The sequence below is a fragment of the Pezoporus occidentalis genome, unplaced genomic scaffold, assembly GCF_034315485.1.
Source record: "Pezoporus occidentalis ecotype Australia unplaced genomic scaffold, CSIRO_AGI_Poc_V1 ctg39, whole genome shotgun sequence".
Taxonomy (NCBI): domain Eukaryota; kingdom Metazoa; phylum Chordata; class Aves; order Psittaciformes; family Psittacidae; genus Pezoporus; species Pezoporus occidentalis.
The window spans coordinates 3485-27963 of NW_026915713.1; the positions used below are offsets into that span (position 1 = coordinate 3485).

General features: G+C 38.4%; 1 protein-coding gene across 6 annotated transcripts in view; it reads right to left on the bottom strand.

Moving 5' to 3' along the window:
- Nucleotides 1-10802: 10802 nt before the first annotated feature.
- LAMA2 (laminin subunit alpha 2) overlaps nt 10803-24479 on the bottom strand; it is a 370092-nt gene continuing 356415 nt past the window's right edge. For all 6 annotated transcript variants that reach the window (XM_062632338.1, XM_062632337.1, XM_062632336.1 and 3 more), the window contains 7 exons: nt 22945-23057; nt 21243-21432; nt 18364-18519; nt 14761-14914; nt 14278-14408; nt 13502-13724; nt 10803-11074 (listed from right to left, as the gene is read on the bottom strand). In XM_062632338.1, coding sequence (XP_062488322.1) covers nt 10917-11074; nt 13502-13724; nt 14278-14408; nt 14761-14914; nt 18364-18519; nt 21243-21432; nt 22945-23057 — 1125 coding nt within the window. In that variant the 3' untranslated portion in view covers nt 10803-10916. The remainder of the gene's footprint in view (nt 11075-13501; nt 13725-14277; nt 14409-14760; nt 14915-18363; nt 18520-21242; nt 21433-22944; nt 23058-24479) is intronic.

Genomic DNA, 24479 nt, shown 5'->3' on the forward strand with positions numbered 1-24479 from the left:
ACCAGGTTAGGAAAGCTAAGGCCCAGTTAGAATTAAACTTGGCTAGGGATGTGAAAGATAACAGGGAGGGATTCTGTAGGTGTGGATGGTTTTTTAGCAAAGAATGGCCACATTCCCAAGTCAGCAAGTGCCTACGTGGAGTTCAACATGAACCAAGGATGAAGGAGGATGTGGGTAAGGAAGCAAGAGTAATGGTTGCAAGCAAGGTAAGAAGAAACTGGAATGTGCTAAGATACAAAATAGTGAACTGTTGGCAAGTTTTAAAGGTTAGGTTCCCATGCTCTTATTTGACCAATTGTATATTAGTTGCTGTGTGCTACAAGAATATATATCCAATCATAATACACCAAGTTATTGTAAGCAGATGTAGATAATAGTATAAAAAGGATAGATGCTTTGTAATAAAGGGCTTTTGTCTGATCACATTGATCTCTGAGTCCATTTCTGTGGCATTTAGGTACACTGCAAATAAAAGACAGACTAGGGACAATGTGGGCCCTCTCCAGAAGCTATCAGGAGAACTGGCTACTCTGGATTTGGAGAAGGCTGAGGTTCTTAATGACTTCTTTACCTCAGTCTTCACTGGCAGATGCTCTGAGCACACCACCCAAGTCTTGGAAGGCAGATGCAGGGATTGTGAGAATGAAGACCTTGGGCCCACTGCAGGAGAGGATCTGGTTCGAGATCATCTTAAGAACCTGAATGTGCACAAGTCTGAGCTGCGTGTGCGCTTGCAGCCCAGAAAGCCAACCATACCCTGGGCTGCACCAAAAGGAGCGTGATCAGCAGGTCGAAGGAGATGATCCTTCCCCTCTACTCTGCTCTCGTGAGACCTCACTTGAAGTATTGTGTACAGTTGTGGTGTCCTCAATGGAAGAAGGACATGGAACTGTTGGAACAAGTCCAGAGGAGGGCCACGAGGATGATCAGGGGACTGGAGCAACTCCCGTGCTCCAGTTTATGAAAAGGAAGTTCTTTACTGTAGTTGTTGTGAAGCACTGGAATGGGTTGCCCAGGGAAGTTGTTAATGTTCCATCCTGGCAGCGTGAAAGGGCTGAACGATGATTGACTTTGCTTTTTTAATAGTTAAGAAGGGGAGAATAAAAAGTCTAGCAACAGATGCAGGGGAGGAAGAAAACAGACTGCATTTATTGCAGGTGGGCAAGATGTTCCCCCACACACGGCCTAGCTGCACACTTAGGTCCTAATCCAGCTTCTTATGCTTCCTGAGAAAGAAGCACCGTGACAAGCTTAACATGTGTTGTACATGCAATAATTATGCCTTTGTCAGCTGGCATTACTTTAAATAAGCTTTTAGAACAAAACAGAGGGATTGAATAGGGTGTCTGATAGTGAACTGCAAGAAGGCAATTTAGAAATGCAGTAATAAAATGGTTGCTACTGACTAGAGTCTTGCTCACAGTGAATTACCTCAAATATATTTACCTCTTCTGACTCTACAGTGTTTCCTGTAATTACATTGTTGCCTTGGAGGGACAGCAGTTCTTCATCAGCTTGTTCAAATTGGGTCTGGAGACAACATAACATGATGTTGTCTCCCTTGCAGGGGAAAAAAGCCAACTAGAAAAAAAAAACCCCACCAGTTCTTTAATGCAATTGCTCATTACCCATGAAGAGAATGATTTCAGTTATATTGCTGCAATGGTTGACTTTTCCATGCCCTTGTCTCTCTAGTCACATTAAATGGGCTTCAAAGCATGGGAGAGAGTGATGTAGATTTATTCGGTTTATTAGTCTGAAACAGCACTAACTATAAGCAGATCAGCAAGAGACAGGCTGACAATATGTGTATGTCCAACTACTGTGAAAAATTAAGAACATACACCTTTAATAAATGAGTTCCTGTTCATTTCTGTTGATGAGGATGTCTGGTTTTGATGGAAGGAGCATGGGGAAAGGGAGGGGTCAAACTGGATTTAATTTGCATTGTTTTTTAACTTGTGGAGGGGGATTCGCAGTGTATGGAGGCCTCCTTTAGAGACACTTGGTTGGCAGCTGTCTTCGCACAGTCAGAGAGAAGAATGTGAGATTGTATTTAATTTTTATGTAATTTAAGCTTAGATTGTGATGAGATGTCCGTGTGCTTAAAGATCCTGTGCAGCTGATGACAGTGTGCTAATTACAGTATTGGTAGAGGTCAAGAAGGAAGAAATGGTGCACAGCATCCCTCCTGTATTAACAACCCCCTACAAATCTCTAGCTATATCATCTCTTCAATGAGATTCTGATTTTTGAATATGTACCAGGGTCTTATCCTATGTGATAGATGCATCATGGTTATACCATATGCACTGTTAGCAATTCTCAGCTTCACGATGTAGTCGTAGATCACACAGTATTTTCTTTAGCATCTAATAGGCAAGGCAATGCCAGTGGAATGTACTCTTGAGGAGAAAAGAAAAGTGATTTGACAACTACAGCTCATTTTTGCTTTCTAAATCTATGGCACCCCTTGTGCTCCAGGTGAGTTGATTTTAGACAAGAAGACTTCTGAGCATGGTAATTGGTTTTCCAAAAAGGATGGAACAACTGCTGATGCATTTTGATAAGGCTCTGCCTGCACTGGAATTAAAGCAGTAACACCGCTGTGGCTTTCTTTATGGCTTTGCTGGTTCTTTACATCACTTATTTCCTCAGGATACAGAAAATTAATGCATGAATTTGCCTTAGTGCCTAAGCTATCCTAACTGTAACTGGAATAAGCCCAAAATTGAAAGTGTTTTAGACTGGGGGCTGTGAAAGATGTGATTAATCCTGGACCTATTCCAGTGGGTATATTCTAGTATATTACTTACTGAACTATGATTTCTATATTAAGACAAAAGTAGGGGGAATGCTCAGTATAGAAAAGTAGTACATTTTCTAAAAAGTCTTAAAAAAATAGTATCAGGACCCAGATCCAGGAACTTAATTTTATTTGCATCTTTGGAAATCATGTTCTCCCTTGTTTACTAGGGAAGAACCTTGCTGAGTAGCCTGAGCTGTTGCACCTGTATATACATGACATTTTTAGGCAGGGAAGGCATGCAAATTAATGAGAAAGTGTGTTCAAAGGTCCTAATTTTAGGGGTTTAGATACCTACAATTTCAGTCCAGCAGACAGAATTCTGTTAGTGGCTGCTCTTTGAAGAAATGCCTTCCCTCTGTTGTCTCTGTTTTCACTCAGTGTTGCCTCTAGCCTTAGCTCCTGTTGCCTCGCTTGACTGCCTTTTCAGTGTCCCTTTCACCCTTTTTATTCTCAGTTGTTGAGTGAGGACCTGTCACACAAAACATTGGCCACATTCACAAATCTTTATGAGAAATGTTGCCTTTTGGCAACTTTTTCAACTACCAAGAAAGAATGTGAGCTGGGTTGCTGATGTTGTTGCAAAGAGTGTGCTATACCATATTCTCAGCTGGCAGTCCTCCTACAAGTCCGTAATTCCCCACGTTTAGCATCAACCACTGTAACCACCATTAATCCTTAACATAAATATAAAAAAAACCTAATAGTCATTGCAAAGCAGTAGCAATTCCTAGATCCTTCATGTTGTTCTCACCTGTACTGGGGAGAGTCAAGACCTCATGCACTACAGAATCATTTTTCTATCACAAGACACCTTTCTTTTATTATTGTTGTTGCTGTTCATGGCCAATCTGTGTGAAGCTGCACCAGAGCTACTCAGGCATGTCTGAGGAAAATCTGTCCTGGGTAGATCTGTACATAGTTCTTTGACATGTTAGGTTGGAAACCACAACAGACTCTTACTCATTTTTGATGGAAATTAGCATGCAGGGAACTGAAGTTTCAAAGGAAAATCAGATAGAATGGTGTAGTTATTGCTTTGGCTAACTTAATTTCGTGAGTTTTATGGGTTTGCCATAAGCATGCTGTTTATAATAATCTTAAATTATGACTTTGGATTATTAACAGAAAAATGGATGAGTTAATATTCCTGAAGCATATTAAAGGTAAATATTTCGTATATGCCACATTTGATTAATAGTTTGTGTTAAAAACTTGGCAGTTCCCCAAAATAATCTGCTAGTTTAAGACATTCAGTTCTTGTTATGTATTTATTTTACACATATCAGCAAAAAGTGCTTGTATTGTCGTATTAATTTTGGTAATACTTTTTTTTTTATGGTAACTAGATACTTGAAATTTGAACTTTTAACTCAGAATGAACTTTGCATCACAGCTTGAAGGTGTATCCATGGTAGTAACTTCAACTGAACATACTTAGTGTAGCAGTACTGCCCTGCAGTAATAATTCTCCATATTAGAAGAACTCTTGGTATGTGTATATGTGGTGTACCACATGCCATTCAGATACTATGTTCAATAAGCATGAAGCTTTAAATACTTTTAATCCAACACAGGTTTTCTTAAGATGGTGTAAAGTACTAGGTTGTGGCTTCCATTGTTATTGCCGCCATTAAGTTTGAATTACAAAACAAGTGAACTGAATTTACACTAGTGAAATACTTGGTGTAGGTTGGGGTGCAGTTGATAAAGATTCTTCCACCCCTTCCAGGTTGATTCTGGTTTGGGCATCCTTCATTAAGCTGAATGCATTTTTGACTGATGGCTATGCCTTAGTTTTTAAATGGTTAGTTTGCAATTGCAAATCAATGCTCCTTTCTAAGCACAAAGTTGGAGACAGATTAGTATGACTCAACCGTATTTGCACTCCTATAAAAAAATGTACTGACACAGTGCTCCAATAATTTTATGACCTTCTCTGCAAATGAATACAGCGTGCTAGGCGGTTGAGATCTTTAAGCATGGCTATGGCTTAGCTAATGCATGCATTAACAGGGATATTTAAATGTATCTTTCTCTACTGGTTCCTTTTCATTACACTGGAAAATGAGCTTTAGTTGCTTTGATTGCAGTACTTGATAAAGTTATGTCTGCTTCTTGCCCTTCCATTTAGAGAGGAAAAAAAATTCGAGTCTTCAGACTGGCTAATGAAATAGAGGGAGAAACACAGTCATTAGCTGGAGTGGTGGTTGATGCCTGAGCCAACCTTTCCTCTGTAAGGAAGCATTTGATGCTCTTAGGAGACTTGCTTATTTCAGGGATAATGGTTCTGTTTATTGAGTTTGCGCAAATGCATTTGATTTAGTCAATTTAGGCTCTGCATTTAAGCAAATTACAAGTTAGGACTTGATCAGTGAGAGGTAAATTAGTTTGAATGCACATAAAAGGATCTTGCTGAGGGTAAATTTACAGTCAAACCGTTACAAGAAAATCATAATGCACAGTACCTGTCAGTTTTGATAAATGAAGGAGAACTGTAAAATTGCCCTTATCTTGAAGTGTGCATGCATTTGGCCAGCTACAGAACTGAATTGCTGTTATGTCTGCTGTCTTGAACTGGCTCAGGAACGAGAAATCTCTCTGAAGCTGGAATTGCTAGATATAAGAAGGATGAGTTGAAATATCTTTGCAAGTATGTAAACTACCCAACTCTTGTTCCTTTGCTAAACTGCCCAGCTCTTCTTCCACTGCTCCTTGGTCTTTCCCACACCAGGACATTTGCCAAGTATGGGCACGGAGTATTGATGCCTGTTAAGGAAAGGCATTAACACCAGAGAAGCCTTGTGCACAAACATAGATAGGGAATTACTGCCTAGGCCATCATTCAGCAAATAGGAGAGGATGAACTAGGTTCATACATATGCAAGGCTAATTTCTTCAAATGCTGCAGCTCTGTGACAAAGTGGTGCTTTCATCTCAGGTTTACTAGGGAGATGGCTTTTTTTTTTTTCTTTTTTTTTTTTTTGGTGGGAAAGAAACTAGGTAGTAATGTTTGATGTTAGCTATATCTGGAAGCTTTTCCCTAAACTGAGGTTCTGCTCTATTTAGTCAAGAGTAATGACACTGGCTGCCACAGTGAATTGCAGCAAACTACCAAGTGCAATTGGGAAGAAAGGCTTTACCAATGACATGAAATAAAACATCCAGGGTGGTAGTTGGACTGTCTGCAGCTTCTGGAGTGAACAAAGTTTGCTGCTTGTTGGTTGCTGGCATAGTCTGGGCATGCAGCCCTGCTGTCTCAGTTGATGGACCAAGTTTATAATTTGGATTCTGGGGCATTAGGAGCCAGAAGAGCTCTAGAAGTGACATTTGCAGATACGGTGAATGAAAGCCTGTTGTTTCCTCTGGTCATTTTAAGGAAAGCCTGTAGTCTGACTGGTTTATCATAACGGATTGACATCACATCATTTGTTTCCAAGCAGCAATATTTCTTTTAAGCCTCCCCTCCCCCCTAGTTGTAGGATATACTTGTCCACAAGGCAGAGAAAGAAAAAGACACGAAGAAAACTAAGAGGAGCAATGACTTTCCCTCAAGCAAATTTAACATAAAAATAGGATTTTTAAAAGAGGAATGAAATAGAGGTGTTGCTTGAGCAGGTGCTAAATAAGAAATACTAGAATAACTCGTAGTATTTGCATCTTTCCTGAATCTTCAAGTGAGGGAAAGTGGTGCGAACTGTAGAGGTGTCAGTCTATGCTGTCTTAGGCCTGTCTACACCTCCAGGCATCTCAGTGCTTAAGAAGCACTTCAACTTCAAATCATTCAGAGTTGTGAAGGAAAGCGACCTGATTTATTCTACCTATTTATGCCCCCGAGGGATGTAGAAGCTTCTGTCAGTCTACATGCTGTGTTCCCTCAATGCAGGAGGAAGGGTGTACATGTGGCCAGTTCTTCCGCTCTCAGGCAGCCATTCTGTTGACATGAAACTTGGTGAAAGAGTGAGGCCTTTGGCTGTTTAAATCAAATTCATGCTATATTTCAGTACAGAATCATAATGAAGTAAAACCACAGGAAATTTAGCCACTCTAGGGCCTCAAGTGCCAGTCATCCTTCCTTGCTCAATGCCAACTTGAAGTACTACAGTTGTCAAAATAAATTATGATTAAAAGGTGAGATGTCACAGTAGATTGTTAAGCTTTGCAGAGTATTTCATAATACTATCATAAAAGTTAGTCTTTGAAACTCAAGACATCTACTTTCATTATCGTTATTATAGACTGTTAGGTAAAGACAGGGCAAGCAGAAAGTATCAGTTTAATTTTGTACTCAGACATCCTTTTGAAAAATAAGGGAAAAGGAGGTGACTCTAGAATTAGGAGAGTTTTGTGCAGTTCTCTTTGAAAAAAGTAACTCCACAGCCAAGTGAAAATTGTGAGACTGTGTTAGATTTTGTCTAAAGGTTCTGATGTTGGTCCCAGTGGGAGCATGAAAAGTGTATGAGAGCACTGGCTGTTGGAGATATTTCCCTAGGATTTTCTTTGCTTAAGCTAGATACTTTAGTTTCTGAAGTGCTGTCACTTTATGCTATGTTGTCCACTAAACTTGAAAAGGAAAGGTTTGGGTTTTGGAGTTGAAATAGATGTTATCATGTTGGGAATTATCTGGGACTTCAGGTATCTGAGGGAATTATTTGTAAATGACAGCATAGAAATATATAGACTAAATAATTTGGGGTTTTGTTTCAATTCCATTGCATGTCTCATCAGCAGTATATTTAAAAAAATATTTTGAAGAAAGGTCTGGATGGTTTTGTGTCTATATATGAAGCATGAACCCATGAAATTGATGTTTATTGCTACATATTTATACCAGAAGTCTTTCAGCTTATATGTATGCTGTAAGACTTGGTGGATGATTGAAGAACTGTTAGGGTTTGGTCATTAGGAAATGCAATTGATAAAAAAAAGAAAAAAAAAAATCTTACATTAGAAATTCAGTGGTCTAGCTATGGTATCTCACTGAATTGCTCTGAAAATAATATCGTTCATTCCATAGGGTATTTTCAGATGAGTTTTATAGGCTTTCATAGAAATCCTTCTCAGCTGAAAACTGCAAGTCTTTTTTAAGGGTTTTAAAACTGGTGTATATGTGGTGATAGGGATCTTTTGTGAGTCCTTTAGTAGGTGCATTCTTATGAAAGGTGTGGCATACACTTTTTCTTGTTGGTCCTAAACAGCTTGGTGAAAAATATCAGTTGCATGTACCGAGAAACTCCTCAGCTAGCATCTGGGATGTCCCAGAAGCCTCGTGGCTGAACAAGGGAAGGCTGGAACTGGCATTCCTGGTGATTTCTATGTTAAAAGAACATAGGAAAATCAGTTGGATTTTTAAGCATTTAAACATTTTCTTGTGCATTCTAAAGAGGAATATTATGCCAGCAAAATGATTTTCCCTTTATAAGCTCTTATAAAGAGCTGAAAGTATGATTTGATAGAAAGAACAGGTAAAATTATTTTTTACAAAGAAACTAGAAAACTAGTTGTATTTAAAATCAAAAGCACAGCTTTTCTCATACATCAGTTTGCCTAAAGCTAGAGATGAAGAGGGATTTATTCCATTCAGAGTGAATGTTAATTCTGAGTGCCTAAAAGTGACTTCAGTCAACAGGGTCTATCTTAAACAGAATTAAAAAAACACCTGCATGTGAAATTTTCAGTTTTGGAGTTTAGCAGCAAAGCATATTTAATGTGTGTGCAAACAAAAAAGAAAAAAAAAAAAGGACAATAAAAACTTCTGTATGTAAAAAATCCATCAAAATAAGGGTTTAAATACTTGTGTCCTGTAGATGTTTACTAGTTTGCAGTCTTGAATTTGAAAGATACTACATTGCTGCTGGCATGGTCAACAGTGAGCTAGCTAATGGATAGCAGTTTGCATATGGCTTTGAGGTTTGCAAACCACTAGTTTCAGGAAATTTCAGTCTTTATCTGGAGTCCACCAATCTATGAATTTGTTGCATGGCAAAAGTAATAAATAGGGAGTTGGGATCATTCCCAGATGCTTTACTGAATCTTCAAAGGCAGAAAGCTTTACTAACAGTACTTGGTGCATCCACTTGCCAATGCATGAAAACACATTAGGCAGGTTTTTGTGTTTCCTTTTAGCATGGCTATTTATTTGCTGAAGTAGCTGTTGTTTCAGCCTACTCATTTTTTTTCCACTAGCAGAGGACAGCAGCTGGTTGATTCTTTCCACCCAAAAGTTCAAGAAATGTAATAATGTGCATTGTTTCATTGTTTTTGCTGTCCCACACATTCCTGGAAGGCCATGCAAAGGAAAAATAATTCAGCAGAGCAAGGAAAATAAATGCTTCTCTTTTTTTTCTTTCCTTTTTTTTTTAATGCAGAAACTCCAGTATTTTTTTTTTGAAGGCAAAGCCATCTTTATGTGAAAGACCATTGCTGATGCAGCACTGAGCAGAGCAGTGGCAGTTTCCTGCCTCTGAGGGCAAAGTGTGGTATTAACTCATGGTGCTTTACTCTCAGTTTACTTCTCAGCATGACAACTTCCTTTGTGTCTCTGAGTCCAGAAAAACCCCGACAAACCCCAATTTTGCAAGCAAGTTGGTATTAAAAAAGAAACCAAAGTGCTGAATAGAACCTAGAGGTTAGGAAATGTGTCTTTAAACTAGATAATGCCCAGGGAGTCTAATGGGCCAAGTGGCTTGCCTGTTCGAGGTGTTGTGAGAAATTCATGCCAGTAACATACTTCTCCTTGCAGAAAAGTCTTGGGGCTTCATTTGTTCATAGTTTTCAAGAATTTTGGGAATATTCAACTGTATTTGAAGTGGTGTGGCCTGTTTTTCTTGAGCTGTTCAAACTATCCTGAAGTATTATAAGGGTTAGAGTATGTAAATACTATGGACATAAAAAGAATAAAATAGAAACACAATAATATTTTCTGTATGTTTGTTAGTAGCACTAGAACACAGTAAGACAGTAGATGTCTCATAACTAGAGTTTTTCAGAGACAAATGTATGCTTTATTAATTCTTAACACTTTGAATGTGCATAACATTGCACAGCCACTTAACATTAAAGGGCCAGTTGCAACTGAAATCTAGAATACCTGCTGAAGTCAGTTACTGCAGGGCTTAACTGGAGTTAGGTGTTTTCTCTTCAGGTGTATCTGATCAATGGTAGATGCCCCATATAGTTGATAATATTTATTACTGTCTCGTTAATGCACTTTTCTACTGTAAAGGTGTTTTTTCCCATGGCAATTTAGAGAAACATATGCCAAAGAGCCCTTCTGTAAAATACAAAGCACTCCTGCTGGAGTGCTCTCTGGCAGCAGCTAGCCTTTTTTAGTAATGTCAAAAACTCTGAAAAAGCATATTCAAGGCTCACTGTGGGGAAAAAATAATGATAAAAAAACCCTTTTCTTTTAATTGCATGATTGTGCTACCTTACTGCTTAATCTTTTTTCTGTTTTTTTTTTTTTTTTTGTGTAGGTGGTGGTTTTTACATTTGCACAGTGGATGTTCTGCATGTCCAAGTACAACCTTTGCAAAAGTAGAGTTTAAACAATTTGAAATGATCCACAGAAAAGATAATCCATATTTCAGTGATGATTTCATAGTCCCCTAAAAAATACAAAGCACTGAGGAAAATCACAAGGATTTGGTATTTTAGTGAGACCATCTATGGGAAGCAACTTCCCTCATCTATGTTTTTCTCCCTATCTATGTACTAGTGTACTATGCACTCTAAATTTTATTTAAGGAAGATCTGGGGTGGCTTCTCAATTCAGAATTCCTCACAAATTAACAGCGTCAAACAGGGGCAGTGGAGTCTAAGTTTGGAAGCTGATTTTACATTAAGGACTTAATTAAATAGATGACAGTAGAGATTAGCGATATGTGCTCTGCTAATAATCTCTGGGATTCTCCTGCCTCATCTCCTTAGATTTCATTTTCCTCTAGAAGCCTGGTTTGCGAATTTTGCCATTTGAATATCCCAGACACTACTCAAATAATTGCATAAAGACATTTTATTATGAATGTAATGTATATAGAGAGGTTTTTTCTTTTTTTTTTTTTTAATCTGAGGTGCTTACATAAACAGATCCCTATCAGCTGAATGACAGTTAGTTTGCAGGGCATGACAGCGGTTGAACACCCTTCAGCTCCAAAGCTTTGCTGAAGTTAATCTCTTGAGGTTTAGCAGTACCCTTGGTGAGCTTCAGAAATCGAATACATCCTTTAAAACGGATATTAGTGGTCAGCCCAAACTGGGTTACGCCATCTGAAGGAGGGGAAAAAATAAAAGGCAAAAGGAATTAAGTTAAGATGATATTTAAGTTTGTTTTCAGAGAGTTCTGCAGGAGAATAGATGTCCCCAGCAATATATTAATATGTTTTACTTGTATATCTTCTTTATTAAAAAGTGTCAAAAATTATGAGTGAATGTGGTAAACGCTTATATTAGTGATAACAATCCAATCTTCTTTCCTTTTTCTATTCTAGCATGACAGTGGCAGAATCTGAACACATTAAACTGCCATTGTAAGCCATGTAACTTGCTTACGTCACATGGAGGAAGTTAAGGAAAATGGCCAAATGGCAGTTTGCTACCTAAGAATGGTGCATACACACTAGTCTGATTATCTCCACATTCTCAAGCTACTTATCCACAGAATAACAGAAAAAAAAAAAGAAAAGGCTAAAATGGCTGCAATTCTCAGCCCTAACACCATGATAAAGCCAGTTCCTCAGTATGGAATTCAGATGTCATTTAAGGAACAGTTTTGAGAGTTTTCACGTGTTGTGAAATTTATTCCTTTTTTTTTTTTTTTTTTCCCATGCTTACAGTAAAGCCAGGAATTTGAGTACATCTTTTCCACTAAAGAAGGAGAGGATTAGTGAGGGTTGATTTGACTGGGAAGCTTAAATATTTCTCTCAACTCACTGAAATTTATGGCCCAACTTGTTTCTCAGTGTTCTTCCAAGTGAAAAAGAGATACGGGGATGCACTCTGATACAAGTCTATGTGACTGATAAAGGGTTGCAGAAATAATTTAACACCTGTAGAAGACTGACTGGTCATAGCATTATGCTGTTTCACAGAGGATAACTGAATCCATCTGTCACTCCTTGCACAAGGAAGAGTGATAGTAGGAAATGAGTAATGGCTTTTATGGGTAGCCAGGAATTTATATCCATTCCCATGTTCTGGTGGCAAAATTTTTTTCTGCTGGATATTCTCTACTACGTAATTCTAGCTGATTTACAACTGTTTTGTGCTATCTATGCAGCCAGGAGAAGCCTCAAGAGGGCTGGCAAATACAAATGCTTACTAATTTAACACAATGCTGTGATAGTGTTTTTTAAATTTGTGATAAGGCTGTATGGGTATTAGGGAATGTTAAAACAAACCTTGGATATATGTGGCTGAAGTTAGGAATATCACTTCAACATGATCTAAGTGTAGGCTTGTTTTATACAGATTGCAGTTTTACTTCCATTTGCTTCTCTTACTATGTTCCTCTTAACGTACAGTCCAGAGCAAGGCAGTAACTCCAGTGTTTCTTTAGTGTGAACTCCTGTGTTAGAAACCTCTTAAGAAAAGGCTGCCAGAAAGGTGTTTTCCTTCTGGCACAAAGTTGTAAGTACTTATCAACAGCCACTGTGACTGAAGTACAACTTTCATATCTCAGTATCAAGGACATTTTTGAAAATGTTCTGAAGCTTGAGAGAAGGCTTTTTTGATAAACTGCACCAAAAATTAGAATGGGAGTAAAAACATTTCCCAGAAAATCATTTAGGAATTAACTCAAGAGGCCTCTTGCCATTGACCTGAGTATTCAATAGAGCAGACTCATAACTGCAAGCATACTCAGCTTTTTTGTTTGCAAACAAGAGGTAAACTTCATTCTAAATGCAACAAAATTGGCACTTTGCAAACAACTGTGTTTTCAGAAAGTAAACTGCTAATAGATAAGCTTATTGATTGTCTATGAACAGATAAATACAAACACCCATCATCAGCTTAGTGGAAGATGAAGTTAGTTACAGAACTCAGCCCAGTTCTGGATGGATCCTGTTCAATTACCTCCGCATGAAGCAAGTTCTTTTGAGGGCTTCCAAAATACCAACTAGCAGATTTGGATTTTTTTTTTCCCCTTTAAAAAACACCAGACCACAAGCAGAGAGATCAGTTGGGAAGAGATGGTGTCCTCTCACCTCTTTGTGCAAGCTCTTGCTCACATTCCTCAGTTCCTCGGGTTTTACAGCCTGTTTTACACACATAGTGATCTGGTCCCCCAAAGGCATATATGCATTATTTAGTTAAATTTGCCATTCATAAATTAAATTTATATTTGCCAAATGCTGTTACTATTGAAACATAACTATTATGCTGTAACTAAACAGAAAGTTTTAAGAGAGAGGCTGTGTGTGCATGCAGCAGAGGCCAGAAAGTCTGCCTGCTCCTCTGTGACAGTTCCTGCATTTGAAACCAGCCAGGGGTAACTGTGAGAGTCTTTTGGTGCTGCAAAATTTCTTGATCCAAAATGCAGCTGGATGCAGAAATGAGCATCCATGCCAACCAATACAGACTTGGGCAGTTTTACCCATAATCTTTAGCATACTAGTCCTAATTGCATTTAAAACATTACCAAGGCAGTGTTGCTAAAGCCTAAGGTAAAGCATCCTTTGTGTGTTAAACACTTACCAGGATATCCTCCAACAAAGACAGGGTCATTGGTGTCTGCTGAGGTTGAAGCCCTGCTTGGGCTGTTACTAGCCACTTGTTTGTCATCCACAGTCAGCTCTAAACGGTGTTTGATCTTGTTTGCAAGAACCTTGTGCCACTGTCCATCACATAAGCTGCCTGGTGCATCAGGCTCATAGATAGCAGAGAATCGGCCTGCACCATTGTCAACGTGAAACATCACCTGAAAGCGTGACATGGAAGTTGGGTAGTTCTCAGAAAAGTTCTACAGGGTTTTTTGTGTTTTTTTTCCCTGTTTTGTTTGTTTGTTTGTTTGTTTGTTTTATTGAAAAGTCAAGATGCTCTGACTGCACACATTAAAGCTCTGATTTAATACCAGGCTCTAGGTGGTGGCTGTCTCTTTGGGACTGCCCCACCCTAAGCTCTTTATAGTGACAGATTACTGACTGGGTTTCCAGATTGTGAAATGAAAGATATACACAAGAAACTAGTATTATTAATGACAAAGCTTTTCCCCCAAACTTTTCATATTCTCGCTAATTTAAGTAATGATGTTGCAGTTTTAGGAAAATCAAGTGTTACAGAATCTTTTAAAATGTCTTTATAAAAGTTTAAGAAGGGCCTCTTGATACATAGTAAGTGGCAAGTGCTGCATAAAGGAGAGCCCTGATATTGACTTGAGATGACTTGAAATCGGGTTAGTAAGCTTGCATTTAAACTACCTGTGCTTTCTAAAACCAGTCTCTATGAAGAACCAAAACTGCTTTGCTACTCACTTTTCCATCAACTAATTCGATGCCAAGCCCATCCATTTTCTGGCTGCTGACTCCTAGGAGAACACCATTCAGCCGTGTTGTACGGAATTCAAATTCCATGAGGAGGTCTGTTCCCACTTTGTATGCACCAACTTGGAGAGAAAAGGAGGAAGCATAGTAACATGAAAAAAATAATTTAATACATTATTCCTAATCATCACACAAAGTGTGTTGCCAGCAATGCAAGGTAACTAACTCAGCATTATTAATGCACTCCATTTCATGTGAAATGACGTAAGTAACTGTTACGGTGGCTTTGCTTAGTGTGAGACCTTGCTAGAAAGTCATATAGTCGTCTCTAGACAGGATAAATAAAAATTACCAATGAGAGTTTCAAGTATTGGTCTCTGCCTTCAGTTAACAAGAGTTAAGTAGCACTGAAAGTCTTTGAAAGCAGCATCTCCTCTTTGTTCTTTGCCTGTCAGCAGAATTGCTGTACATTACCTGTTTTGGCAAAGCCTGTTCCATCAAAGTATGTTCCTTTCTGTGCAGTGACAAAGCATTTTCCAACACTGAAGCTGGAAGTTGGATTATCCAGGTCAACAGGTGCTTCTGTCATTTTAAAATTTCTGATGCAGCCGTCGATGCTATAGGTGACCTGCAGTCAATATTTCAAACAGAATGTGTAACTGTGCAAAGCAAGCTGCACTGCTCAGAATAAAAGCCTAAACCATGTCATCAAAACGTACCTCTTCTCTGCTTCTCTGCTGGATTTATGGGGCTGAATAAAACTTGAATTTTACATGGCTAATCCTTAATATCTGATTGTAATTGGAATCAAATCTCAGTCATCCTGAGGATGAATTACATTGCTTTTCAGGGATGTGATCTGAGTCACATCTATTTGGCTTAATGTAGGGGACACAAAAAATTATGGCATAATGAAACATAGCAAACTACATCAGCAATGCAGGAACTTAATGGCCTATCCTTTACCTTTTTAATTGACTAGGTTATGGGGTTTGTGAGTAGATGAAAACACTGGATGTAGTTCTCTGGCTGCTGGTAATTTTACTAGGGCTTCCCACCCACCCCTCTCCCCCCACTTTAATCACTTTAATGTGGGTTTACTGTTACATGGTAAGGCAGAGCTTATGTAGGTACACAGCTACTGAAAAGAACAAAGCCCCTATGTAAAGATTGTTGACTACACATAGTTATAATAACCATATGTAGGTCTGGTGATCATAGTGAGAAGGACTGCTCTGTTGGCCAGAGAGGCAGATGGAGGCACAGGGTGTGCTCAGGCGTATGGAGGCTTTTGTGCAGGGAACCTCCAGTTTGGCTTCTGCACTGGGAGCCCTTTACTATGACTCCAGCAGGTGGTGTAAGGAAGTGAGATCCTGCCTGGGGCAGGAGTGAGGGGCTGCCCAGGCCCTGGGTGTGATTAATACAGTGTCCCAGTGGGACCTCTCTAAGCCACTGGCATCTCCCCCAGAGCTCTCCCTCTCTTTTTCTCTGAGGCGTGTAGAAACTGCATTTTGGTTTTCAGCTTCAGATAAAGGCTTTGATACTTGACTTAAGAGTCAGGAAAATTTATCTCTGACCTCATGGGAGAGAGGAAAATGATAAACATATACTCTGAGGAAGAAAAGGAAGACATATTCATAAGCAATGCAGTAGGAAGAAGGAAAATAAAAAGCAGTGTATAAAATACAGCATGGAAATATGTACGAATACAGAAAGGAGAATGGCAGACTTGGAGAGGGAAGTCTCAGCTCTGTGTACTACCTCCTCTGACAATGTCCTGACTAGTAATCTGAAAAAATTTCTAAAGAATTTTTTCCCTTGTAAATCAAAGCTGAGTGTATTGTGTAATTGTATCGCTTGCTGCTGCTTAATACACCTATTTTCATGAGAACATGAGCAGTATCAGTGAATAAATTCAGATCTGAGCTGATCAATGCATTCTGTCAGATTCTTCATAGACCTTTTTCTAATTTCTAAGATGAAAGTCATGCCCAGATCAGCAAGTTTTGTTACAAAAAACCCAAACAAACAAAAAAAAAAAGGCACAAAAGAACACAAATCTTGCCATTTTCACTATGAGAATGAGTGAAATGCAAGATTTGTAAACAACTAAGTAACATTCTCTAACTTCAGGATTTCACTTTCCCTATGGAAAAGCAAATCTGGTTATACTTTATCATGGGAACAGACAATATAACCTCTTTTGCTGAAAGCAGATTTTTGAGTGCTTAAACTACATCTGCTGAAGCCAGACAAGTAGGTCTTCTGTGCTGAATAGAAAGCCAGCCTACCTACAGTTACCTATTAGATTAGTATCCTAAAAGGCTGATGTATGTTTTGAAGAAAACCCTAAGTAAGATAAGACATCCTTTCAGCTTACCTTACTTTAGAACCTTTACATGAAGCCTGTAATACTAATAATACATCATGTGGTGTATTTTATGGAAAGTGACTGAAAGGCAAGCACTGTTTTTTACTTTCTGTGAATGACATTTGAAATCACATTTAAATCTCAAAGCACATAAGACTGTCAGGATCTGACACGACTGTTATTGCCAGACTGAGCCATTTATCTGCATGGGTTCCCTCCATTACTTCTGACAAGGAGCAAGAGGTAAGGATTTAGTATTACCTTTCTCCTTAGATTAGGACTTGTAAATTGCAGATGTATTTCAAAGAGCATAATTTGATAATATTAGGAATTACATTTTGGGGGTAGTTAATTGCTTTCTGGTTTTCAGTGGCTCAGATCTGGTTTGGTAAATCCAAATGATCACTAGATTTGCCTGAATTTGGGCTTTCTGCAAAATCCATAATTTGCTGAGAAATACGATCTTAGAGGTCAGTTTTCTTTATGAACTAAAATTCTCAGATTTAGAGTGGTTACTCTTCCCCTTCATTCCATATTCACAAGTTATTATAGGGACTTATTTAAGCAGGATCTAGGAATTCCTTTTCTGTATTTATTTTCTCTGCATAAACTGATGAACTCTTACCTGTCTATAGACTAGTATTTGCCATTCCATCTTACTACAGTGGTATTTACTCATATGTAAATTCTTTGAGAGTCTGGTTTGTTTCCTTACCATGGTTTGCACTCCTCTTTACCAATTCTGTATAACCACTTGGAATGAGCCTAGACATAGCTGCTACTGACACTCCAGGTTTGTTTTTTGTTTTTTTTTTTCAAATCATGCTACACTACATGCCTAATCTGGTGTTTGCTATAATTAAACTCACTCAAGTTTTGGCTTCTGCTTTGAAAGACCCCTCTACACAGAGAGAAAAATAATGTGGGGAAGAGGTTTTTCTCTGATTCTGATACTGGCATATCTTGGGGTGTGGGAGGGCAGCAGGAAAGCGAGATGACTGACATGGAGTTGTGCAGAGAGATGCAGTAAATGGCCTGGGTGAGGAAATGCAGTGTTCCTAGTTGGTTCTACAAATTTTATGCCAAAATTATATTCACCTCTCCAGGCTCTCTGTTTGCCAGGGTAATTTCTGTGTCAGAATGGAAGCTGGGCATTTAGACTAAAACAGTGGTAAACTGATATATGTGCATTTGATTTGGAAACAAACAGAGTTTTCATGGCTTTACTTCAAAATACATTCTCTCCTAGTTTATTAATAACAACACAAAACCAATTACTACAGTAAGCAGCAGTACTACTGGGGACTTTGTCCAGGGTGATTTTAGCTTTTGTGGTTTCTCTTAGGAGGTGCTTTCACTGCTTTTTAGCATTTATTGCTTGATGAATTACAGCCAAGAGAAAGGGGAAGTATAGTATTCAGGACCTTATACTCTAGCTGTGATACAAGTGGATAGAAGTGTGTGGATCTTTCTACTTTTCCATAACAGTAACTAAGTCTACTATTTCTAGTTCTTTGCAATAACTAGATTTTGAGTCAGATCCTTCCACTGAAAGAAGGTAGTGTACCTCAAGTAAGGTCCATTTTAACTGTATTCTTGAGCAGTCTGAGGGAAAAGCAAAGCAAAACAAAACAAAACTGGGAAGACATAGGTACAAATCAAGACATACTTAAGCAGTGTGAGATAACTTTAACAAACTTGCTTACCGGACCAATTCTTCTAGTTGTGTAGTTAATGGGCAATCCTCCAACATACAGCATTCCTACAACATCCAATATATCAGCCTTCTTGGGGCTAACAGTCCTGTTTGAAACTTCATCTACTATAAGGCTTCCTTCTTGCTTCATTCGAACTACTTTTATCTAAAAATACACACACATGCAGTACAATTATAGACAGTTTTCTTAAAATAAGGCATTTCCAGATTGTAACTAGCCTTACAGTGCAAAATATATAACATAGGAGAAAGTTGTAGGAGTTGTTACAGAAATACTATGGCAGCAACTATGGTTGATGTTCATGGAACAGAGCTCTGGGTCAGGAGGCATCATGATTATAAACAGACCTCATAGCAGCCTTCCAGTATCTGAAGGGGGGCTATAGGGATGCTGGGGATGGACTATTCACTAGAACTGTAGTGACAGGACAAGGGGTAACGGGTTAAAACTTAAACAAGGGAAGTTTTGATTGGATATAAGGAAGAAGTTCTTTACTGTAAGGGTGGTGAGGCACTGGAATTGGGTGCCTGGGGAAGTTGTGAATGCTCCATCCCTGGCGGTGTTCAAGGCCAGGCTGGACAGAGCCTTCGGTGACGTGGTTTAGTGTCTTATTTAAGACAGGGGGGTTGGAACTTGATGATCTTAAGGTCCTTTCCAACCCTAACTATTCTATGATTCTATAATTTATTAGAACTACGGAAAAGACTTGGGGTTCCTTTAAAAAGCTTCATTGTTACTATCATAGGCATGGCACAATACTGGTTTTCCTGGAACCAGACAGCAATTTTAAGTACTGGGAATAGTAAATACTGAATATTAATGGCACCAGTTGCAAATCTTTATTGCAGCACATGTTTGCAGACAATATTGAGTTTATGATTCCACTAGTTTGGATGTCCCTCAGATCATAGTTCATGCTAGACTAAATATAATACCAGCTATGTTCTGTTAGTATTATGACTTCTGTTCAGACAAATGGATGGTGAATTGCATAGGTAAAGTGCAGCTGCTGAAGAGTTAAGGAAATTCTACCCCAACAACTGCAGTCCAATGTCTTTCCAAAAATTTATGCTGAAATCTCTGCAAATCAGTGTAAGAATGTTCAGTATAAAAAAGGAATAAATGTAAAATGCAACATATATGTTAACAGATTTCTAAAGAGCAAGTAGTTAGCCCACCAGAATAGCGAAGAGAGACAAACAGCATTTTTCTTTGGCTTTTCTTTGATATGGCTGTTTCTACTTCAGAGAGGGAGAACATCTGTCAAGCATCTGGGACGACTGAGCACTAATAAGGGGTGGCCTGAAGGTGGGGGACCGAACTCGGATGTTTACAGATAACTGTATGTTTGAGATGGACAATTAAACATTGGGCAGAAGGAGGATTTGGGAGAGTGTGACAGGAACTGGGAAATACTCTTATCGAAGATCTAAAGAGATAGCAGCATCATGATATGGCTTCTGTAGGCCTGAGGGAAAAATTTTTAACCTAAGCCATTTTAAATGGAGGAAAGACTGTCACTAAAAGGATTCTCTTAAGGAGAAGCTCCTACTTTCTTAAAACAAAGACTGTGGTCTTCTCTTAAAATAGTTGCCTTTTTCCATTCTCCCAAAATGGACTTCCTTGTGTTTTTTGGGGAGCTGTGACTTTGGATTTTGTCTCCATTCTCTCCTACAAAAATGAGATCTACAACAAGGGTCCCTTTCTCACTGAGTTTCAAGCTGCATGGCCAAAGAGAACAGTATTCCAACAAGAAATATATGCTCCAGTTAGTTCTCTCAGAATATAGAGAAAACAGCTAAAAGAGCAAAATACATCTTTTCTGTATTTATACAGAGTCTAGCAGAAAGGGGCCCTGGTCTATTGCCAGTGCTCCTAGGCATTATATAAACCAGACAAATAATGACTACAACTTTATTTTTTCCCCTCCTGAAATACCTTGGTATATAGTATTTGCTATCATCAAAAGGTTCATGAATAAATATCCAGCAAAAATAAAATTCCTGCAGAACAGGGTGGGAATGAAGCAAAGAGGGACTAGGGATGACTGCAAAGGGGTTTCAGAGCAGAAAAGACAATGAGATTTTTTTCTCATTTTCCCATTGATGGTGATGTGGCTAGTGACTTTCCAAATACCTGCCCAAAATGTAACGTCTCTTATAGTATATAACTTGAATACAGAGTTCCGTGTATTCTTTTCTTCTCTGTCTTTATTACTGCCTTCAAGCTTGTTACCTAATGAATATACTGTGTCTGTTCTTGGCCCAGTAACTACTGAACTTCATGGTTGTGATATTATTCCTTCCCTTACCATTCAAATACCACAGGCATTGCATACAAATGCTCCTTCTCATAAAGTCACAGAAGGGGCTGCCAAATACATCCAGGAATATCATATTTATTCTGCAATGAATGGAATTAATGATGCAGGGAAGATTTACTTAAATGTGACTACTTTTTTTTTATTCTTAGTATTATGGCTCATCGATGATATTAACATAGAAACAACTGGTTTTAATGGTGTATTCTATCATCATGAGCTGATACTCACCTGAGCCCTGTTAGGCAGGAAGGAAAATTTTCTGCAGTTCCTTGCCATACATGGAACATACTCTAAATATATCCAGAAATGCATGTTTCATGAAGGACAAATTTCAAATATCAGCACTAACTTTTCTGTTTATGGAATATGTAATGTGTACTTAACAGTGACTCTGAAAACCCAAATTTTTCAGACTACATAAAATCATAGTTGCAAAGTTTAGCTTTATGTATATGAACAGACTACACTTTGCAAATATCTTAAGGCAAAACAAAGCTTGCCTTTAGCATGACAAAGAATAATTTAGCATTAGAGATTATTATACCTTGTGCCACTGCCCATCATTTATTTTGTTGGAAATCATTGTGTTGGTGTCTCCACTCCCCAGATCATAGCTGAAGTAAGGCAGTCCATTCTTTATCTGAACTGTAGCAAAATCAGCATGGTTGATGCGGGCCATGTAAAACAGCAAGCCAGAATCAGCTGTTGTTCGGACTTCAAATTCAATTGTAAGTCTGGAAATCAAACAGCAACAAAGGAAAAGATATTCAGAGGCAGAGAGTAGCCAAATTTATCTGCTTTACACTTTGTACAGCTGTCTGTTGTACACTTTTCCTCTAAAGTTTACAGTTAGTGGCCCATTTTGCTTGTCCATCAAAGTTTAAAAAAAATAATTTGGTTATACATGAACTGCATTTCACACATATCTGATCCCTGATGTGAATGTTCATTAGTCCCTTTGCTGTGGACGTACAAAAGTGCAAACTTGGCATAGAATTTCAAGATACAATTCTCAGCTGCAGCTGTAGTTGCTAGAAAATCCCAGCGCTTCTAAAATTCCAGTGGCATTATCCATCATCCACACACATAATGCTCACAAAGATGAGTGAGGTACAGTGACAGCTGGCAAATGCTGAGTTTCTAATGAGTTGTATTGCCTGAAGACATGTTGCAGAACTTTTAAAGATGCAGAGAGAAGAGTTTACGATCAACATATAAACACTTATTCTGATTTCTTCCAACAGAAAATGGGGTTGTGTCTGAGGAAGTCTGTTGACCCCTTGGACAGAAGGGTAATAATGAAAATATTGCCTACAGCAAAGAACCTGCTAAGAAATGATTTAAATTATCTAGATGCTAAGTTTGTACTGGCTGCACACCACTAATCTAGCCCAAGCCGAGCTGTGAAATTAGTGTCTGAAAGCAGTTGATAATAGAAATGTGAAAAATCATTGCATGAAAATGATCAGGCCAGAATTCTTATTTGAAAAGAAGATAATCAAGGACTCTAGGATTACATATGTATTTTAATTATATTCCTAGTTGTCTAAAAATAGCATATGTGAAAATATGCAGTACAGCACCCTTATAGGTAAAAATAAATGTGAGGCTGATGGACTTGTAAACTATAAGGCAGCAAAAACGCTTAGTGGAATGGCGTGGCACATTTGTTAATGACCATGTGTCTTCAGAGCAAAAATAAACAATTAGTAAGTTATAGCTTCACAAATCCTTGACACAGCAGTATTTTTATAAGTAGCTCTTGGAATTTCTTTACATATCAGCACATATATGCATATATTGCTATATTTTGTGACAGCAAAGTCATGTTGCCTGTTTACTGTGCAAACACAACCTAATTAGCAGAGGAAAAGGGAATAAAGATTTGCTTGTTACAAGAAATTATCAAGTTACTGAACCAAGAAACGTTCTGAAAAAGCAACTATGAGCTCAGTTGCATGACCTGGTTCCATTCTTCTGTTTGTTTTTCTGCAAATCAGTCTGGGATTTGTGTGTACCTGAACCTTTATAAAGAGGTAAACTGTTTTTGTGAGAGCTACTTAGGTGGGCACTTCATTGCCTAGATTTTACACTTTAATTAAGCAGTTTTTAATGAAATTAATTAGGGGATGTGTTCTTTTTCAGATTATGCCCATGATTTTGGGAGATGCTTTTGAGAATATCAGGAGGGGCATTTTATTTTTATATTATTCAATCAAAACTCATTGCTGAAATAACCAATATACCTGTTTTTCACTTTGGTGTCATCAAATGCAACTGCAATGTGGCTGTTCCTTGAAAGACCAAATTGCTTGCCACCTTCCAAAATGGCTGGTTCTGTGTCAGCAGCACAGGAATCCTGCAAAATAGCGACCATGCAAATTTCATATTTGGTATCTTTCTCAGCTGTGCATGTGCTGGAATTCTTTCAGCTGCTCAGGACTGAGAATATTCCACCTTGTCTAGACACTGGCTCTGCAATTTTCTGGTGTGTTGATGTCTCATCAAATTAAACCACAGCAAAAGTCAGCTAAAGTTATAAACCAGTATGACAGGAACTTGGTATAAAAGCAGAGCTTATTAAGCTGGCTGTAAAAGGAAATAAAAGTAATATATGAACAAGGCTGCTTTCATGCCACCAGTGGACATTTACAAGAGTCTTAAGTGATTTCCAGGCAGCTCAGTGTACTCTTAGATCACATAAATGCATTTTATACAGTAGGATTCCCTCTTACAGAAATGAAGCAAGACTTAAGTTTTAAAGCGATGCTTTGCTGTCGACTTGAAATCTAGTCACCTTAGAAATGAGTTAAAAGTAGTTTCAGATCCTGCACCTGTCAACGGGTCCTCCATTTTACTTCATTATATTGTTTTACAACCATCCTCTTTGTTTAATGCGCTGTTTCCCCTGGTGCTGTTGAAAGACCTCACAAACAATAAGGGAAGCCGAATAACTGATAGGTAGAAGTTAACAACTGTTAAACTCCCATAAGCTGCCTAACGTAGACACATTACCTAGGGGGTAAAGAAAGAAACCCCTCCCTGTCTGTTCCCCTTCTATTAATCTTAAAGTGGTGCAACAATGGAAGGTAAAATACCTTCTGCTCAGTGTAATTTTCCCGCTTTAATTTCACCAGGTCTTTTAATCTCTGGCCCTAAAGCTTTTGTATAGGGGTGCCTGGGGCGATGCAAGACCATGGTAATTACAGCTCCTACTCATGTCTAGTTTTGCCTCCCACTGAGAGTATTGTGAAGGCACTATTCAAAGGATCAAACACAACACAATCTCAAGACAATACCACTGGGAAAAAAACCCCAAACTTTGATAGCTGCAAGCTCTATCTTTAAGCACTGTGGCTGATATAATTTTGGATTGGCAACAGTCTTATTTGAGCCCTGACTCAGCAGGGACCTGCAAAGCACAAGGTGCAGCGCCTTGCTGACAAAGAGCTCTTTCTGTGAAACATTTTGAAAATGTCATGAGTGACTCATCAGGCAGTGAAATTTCTTTCCCCCTTACTCAGTTTTTCAGTATTGTTAGTGTTAGGCTTTTTGCTTTTACACATCACAAAAATCTTCACAACAATATAGAGCACATCTAAAAATTAGTTTTCCACAGCGCATGCTCTGATTTGACAGAGAACACCATGCATTACAACATCAATGCGCAATAGAGGGAAAAAAACAAAACAAAACAGGAAAAATTCAGCAGTACCAAAGAACCAAACAAAAGTTATGAATGTGTGATAGTCTTCCAGTGATCATCAAACAAAAAAAATCA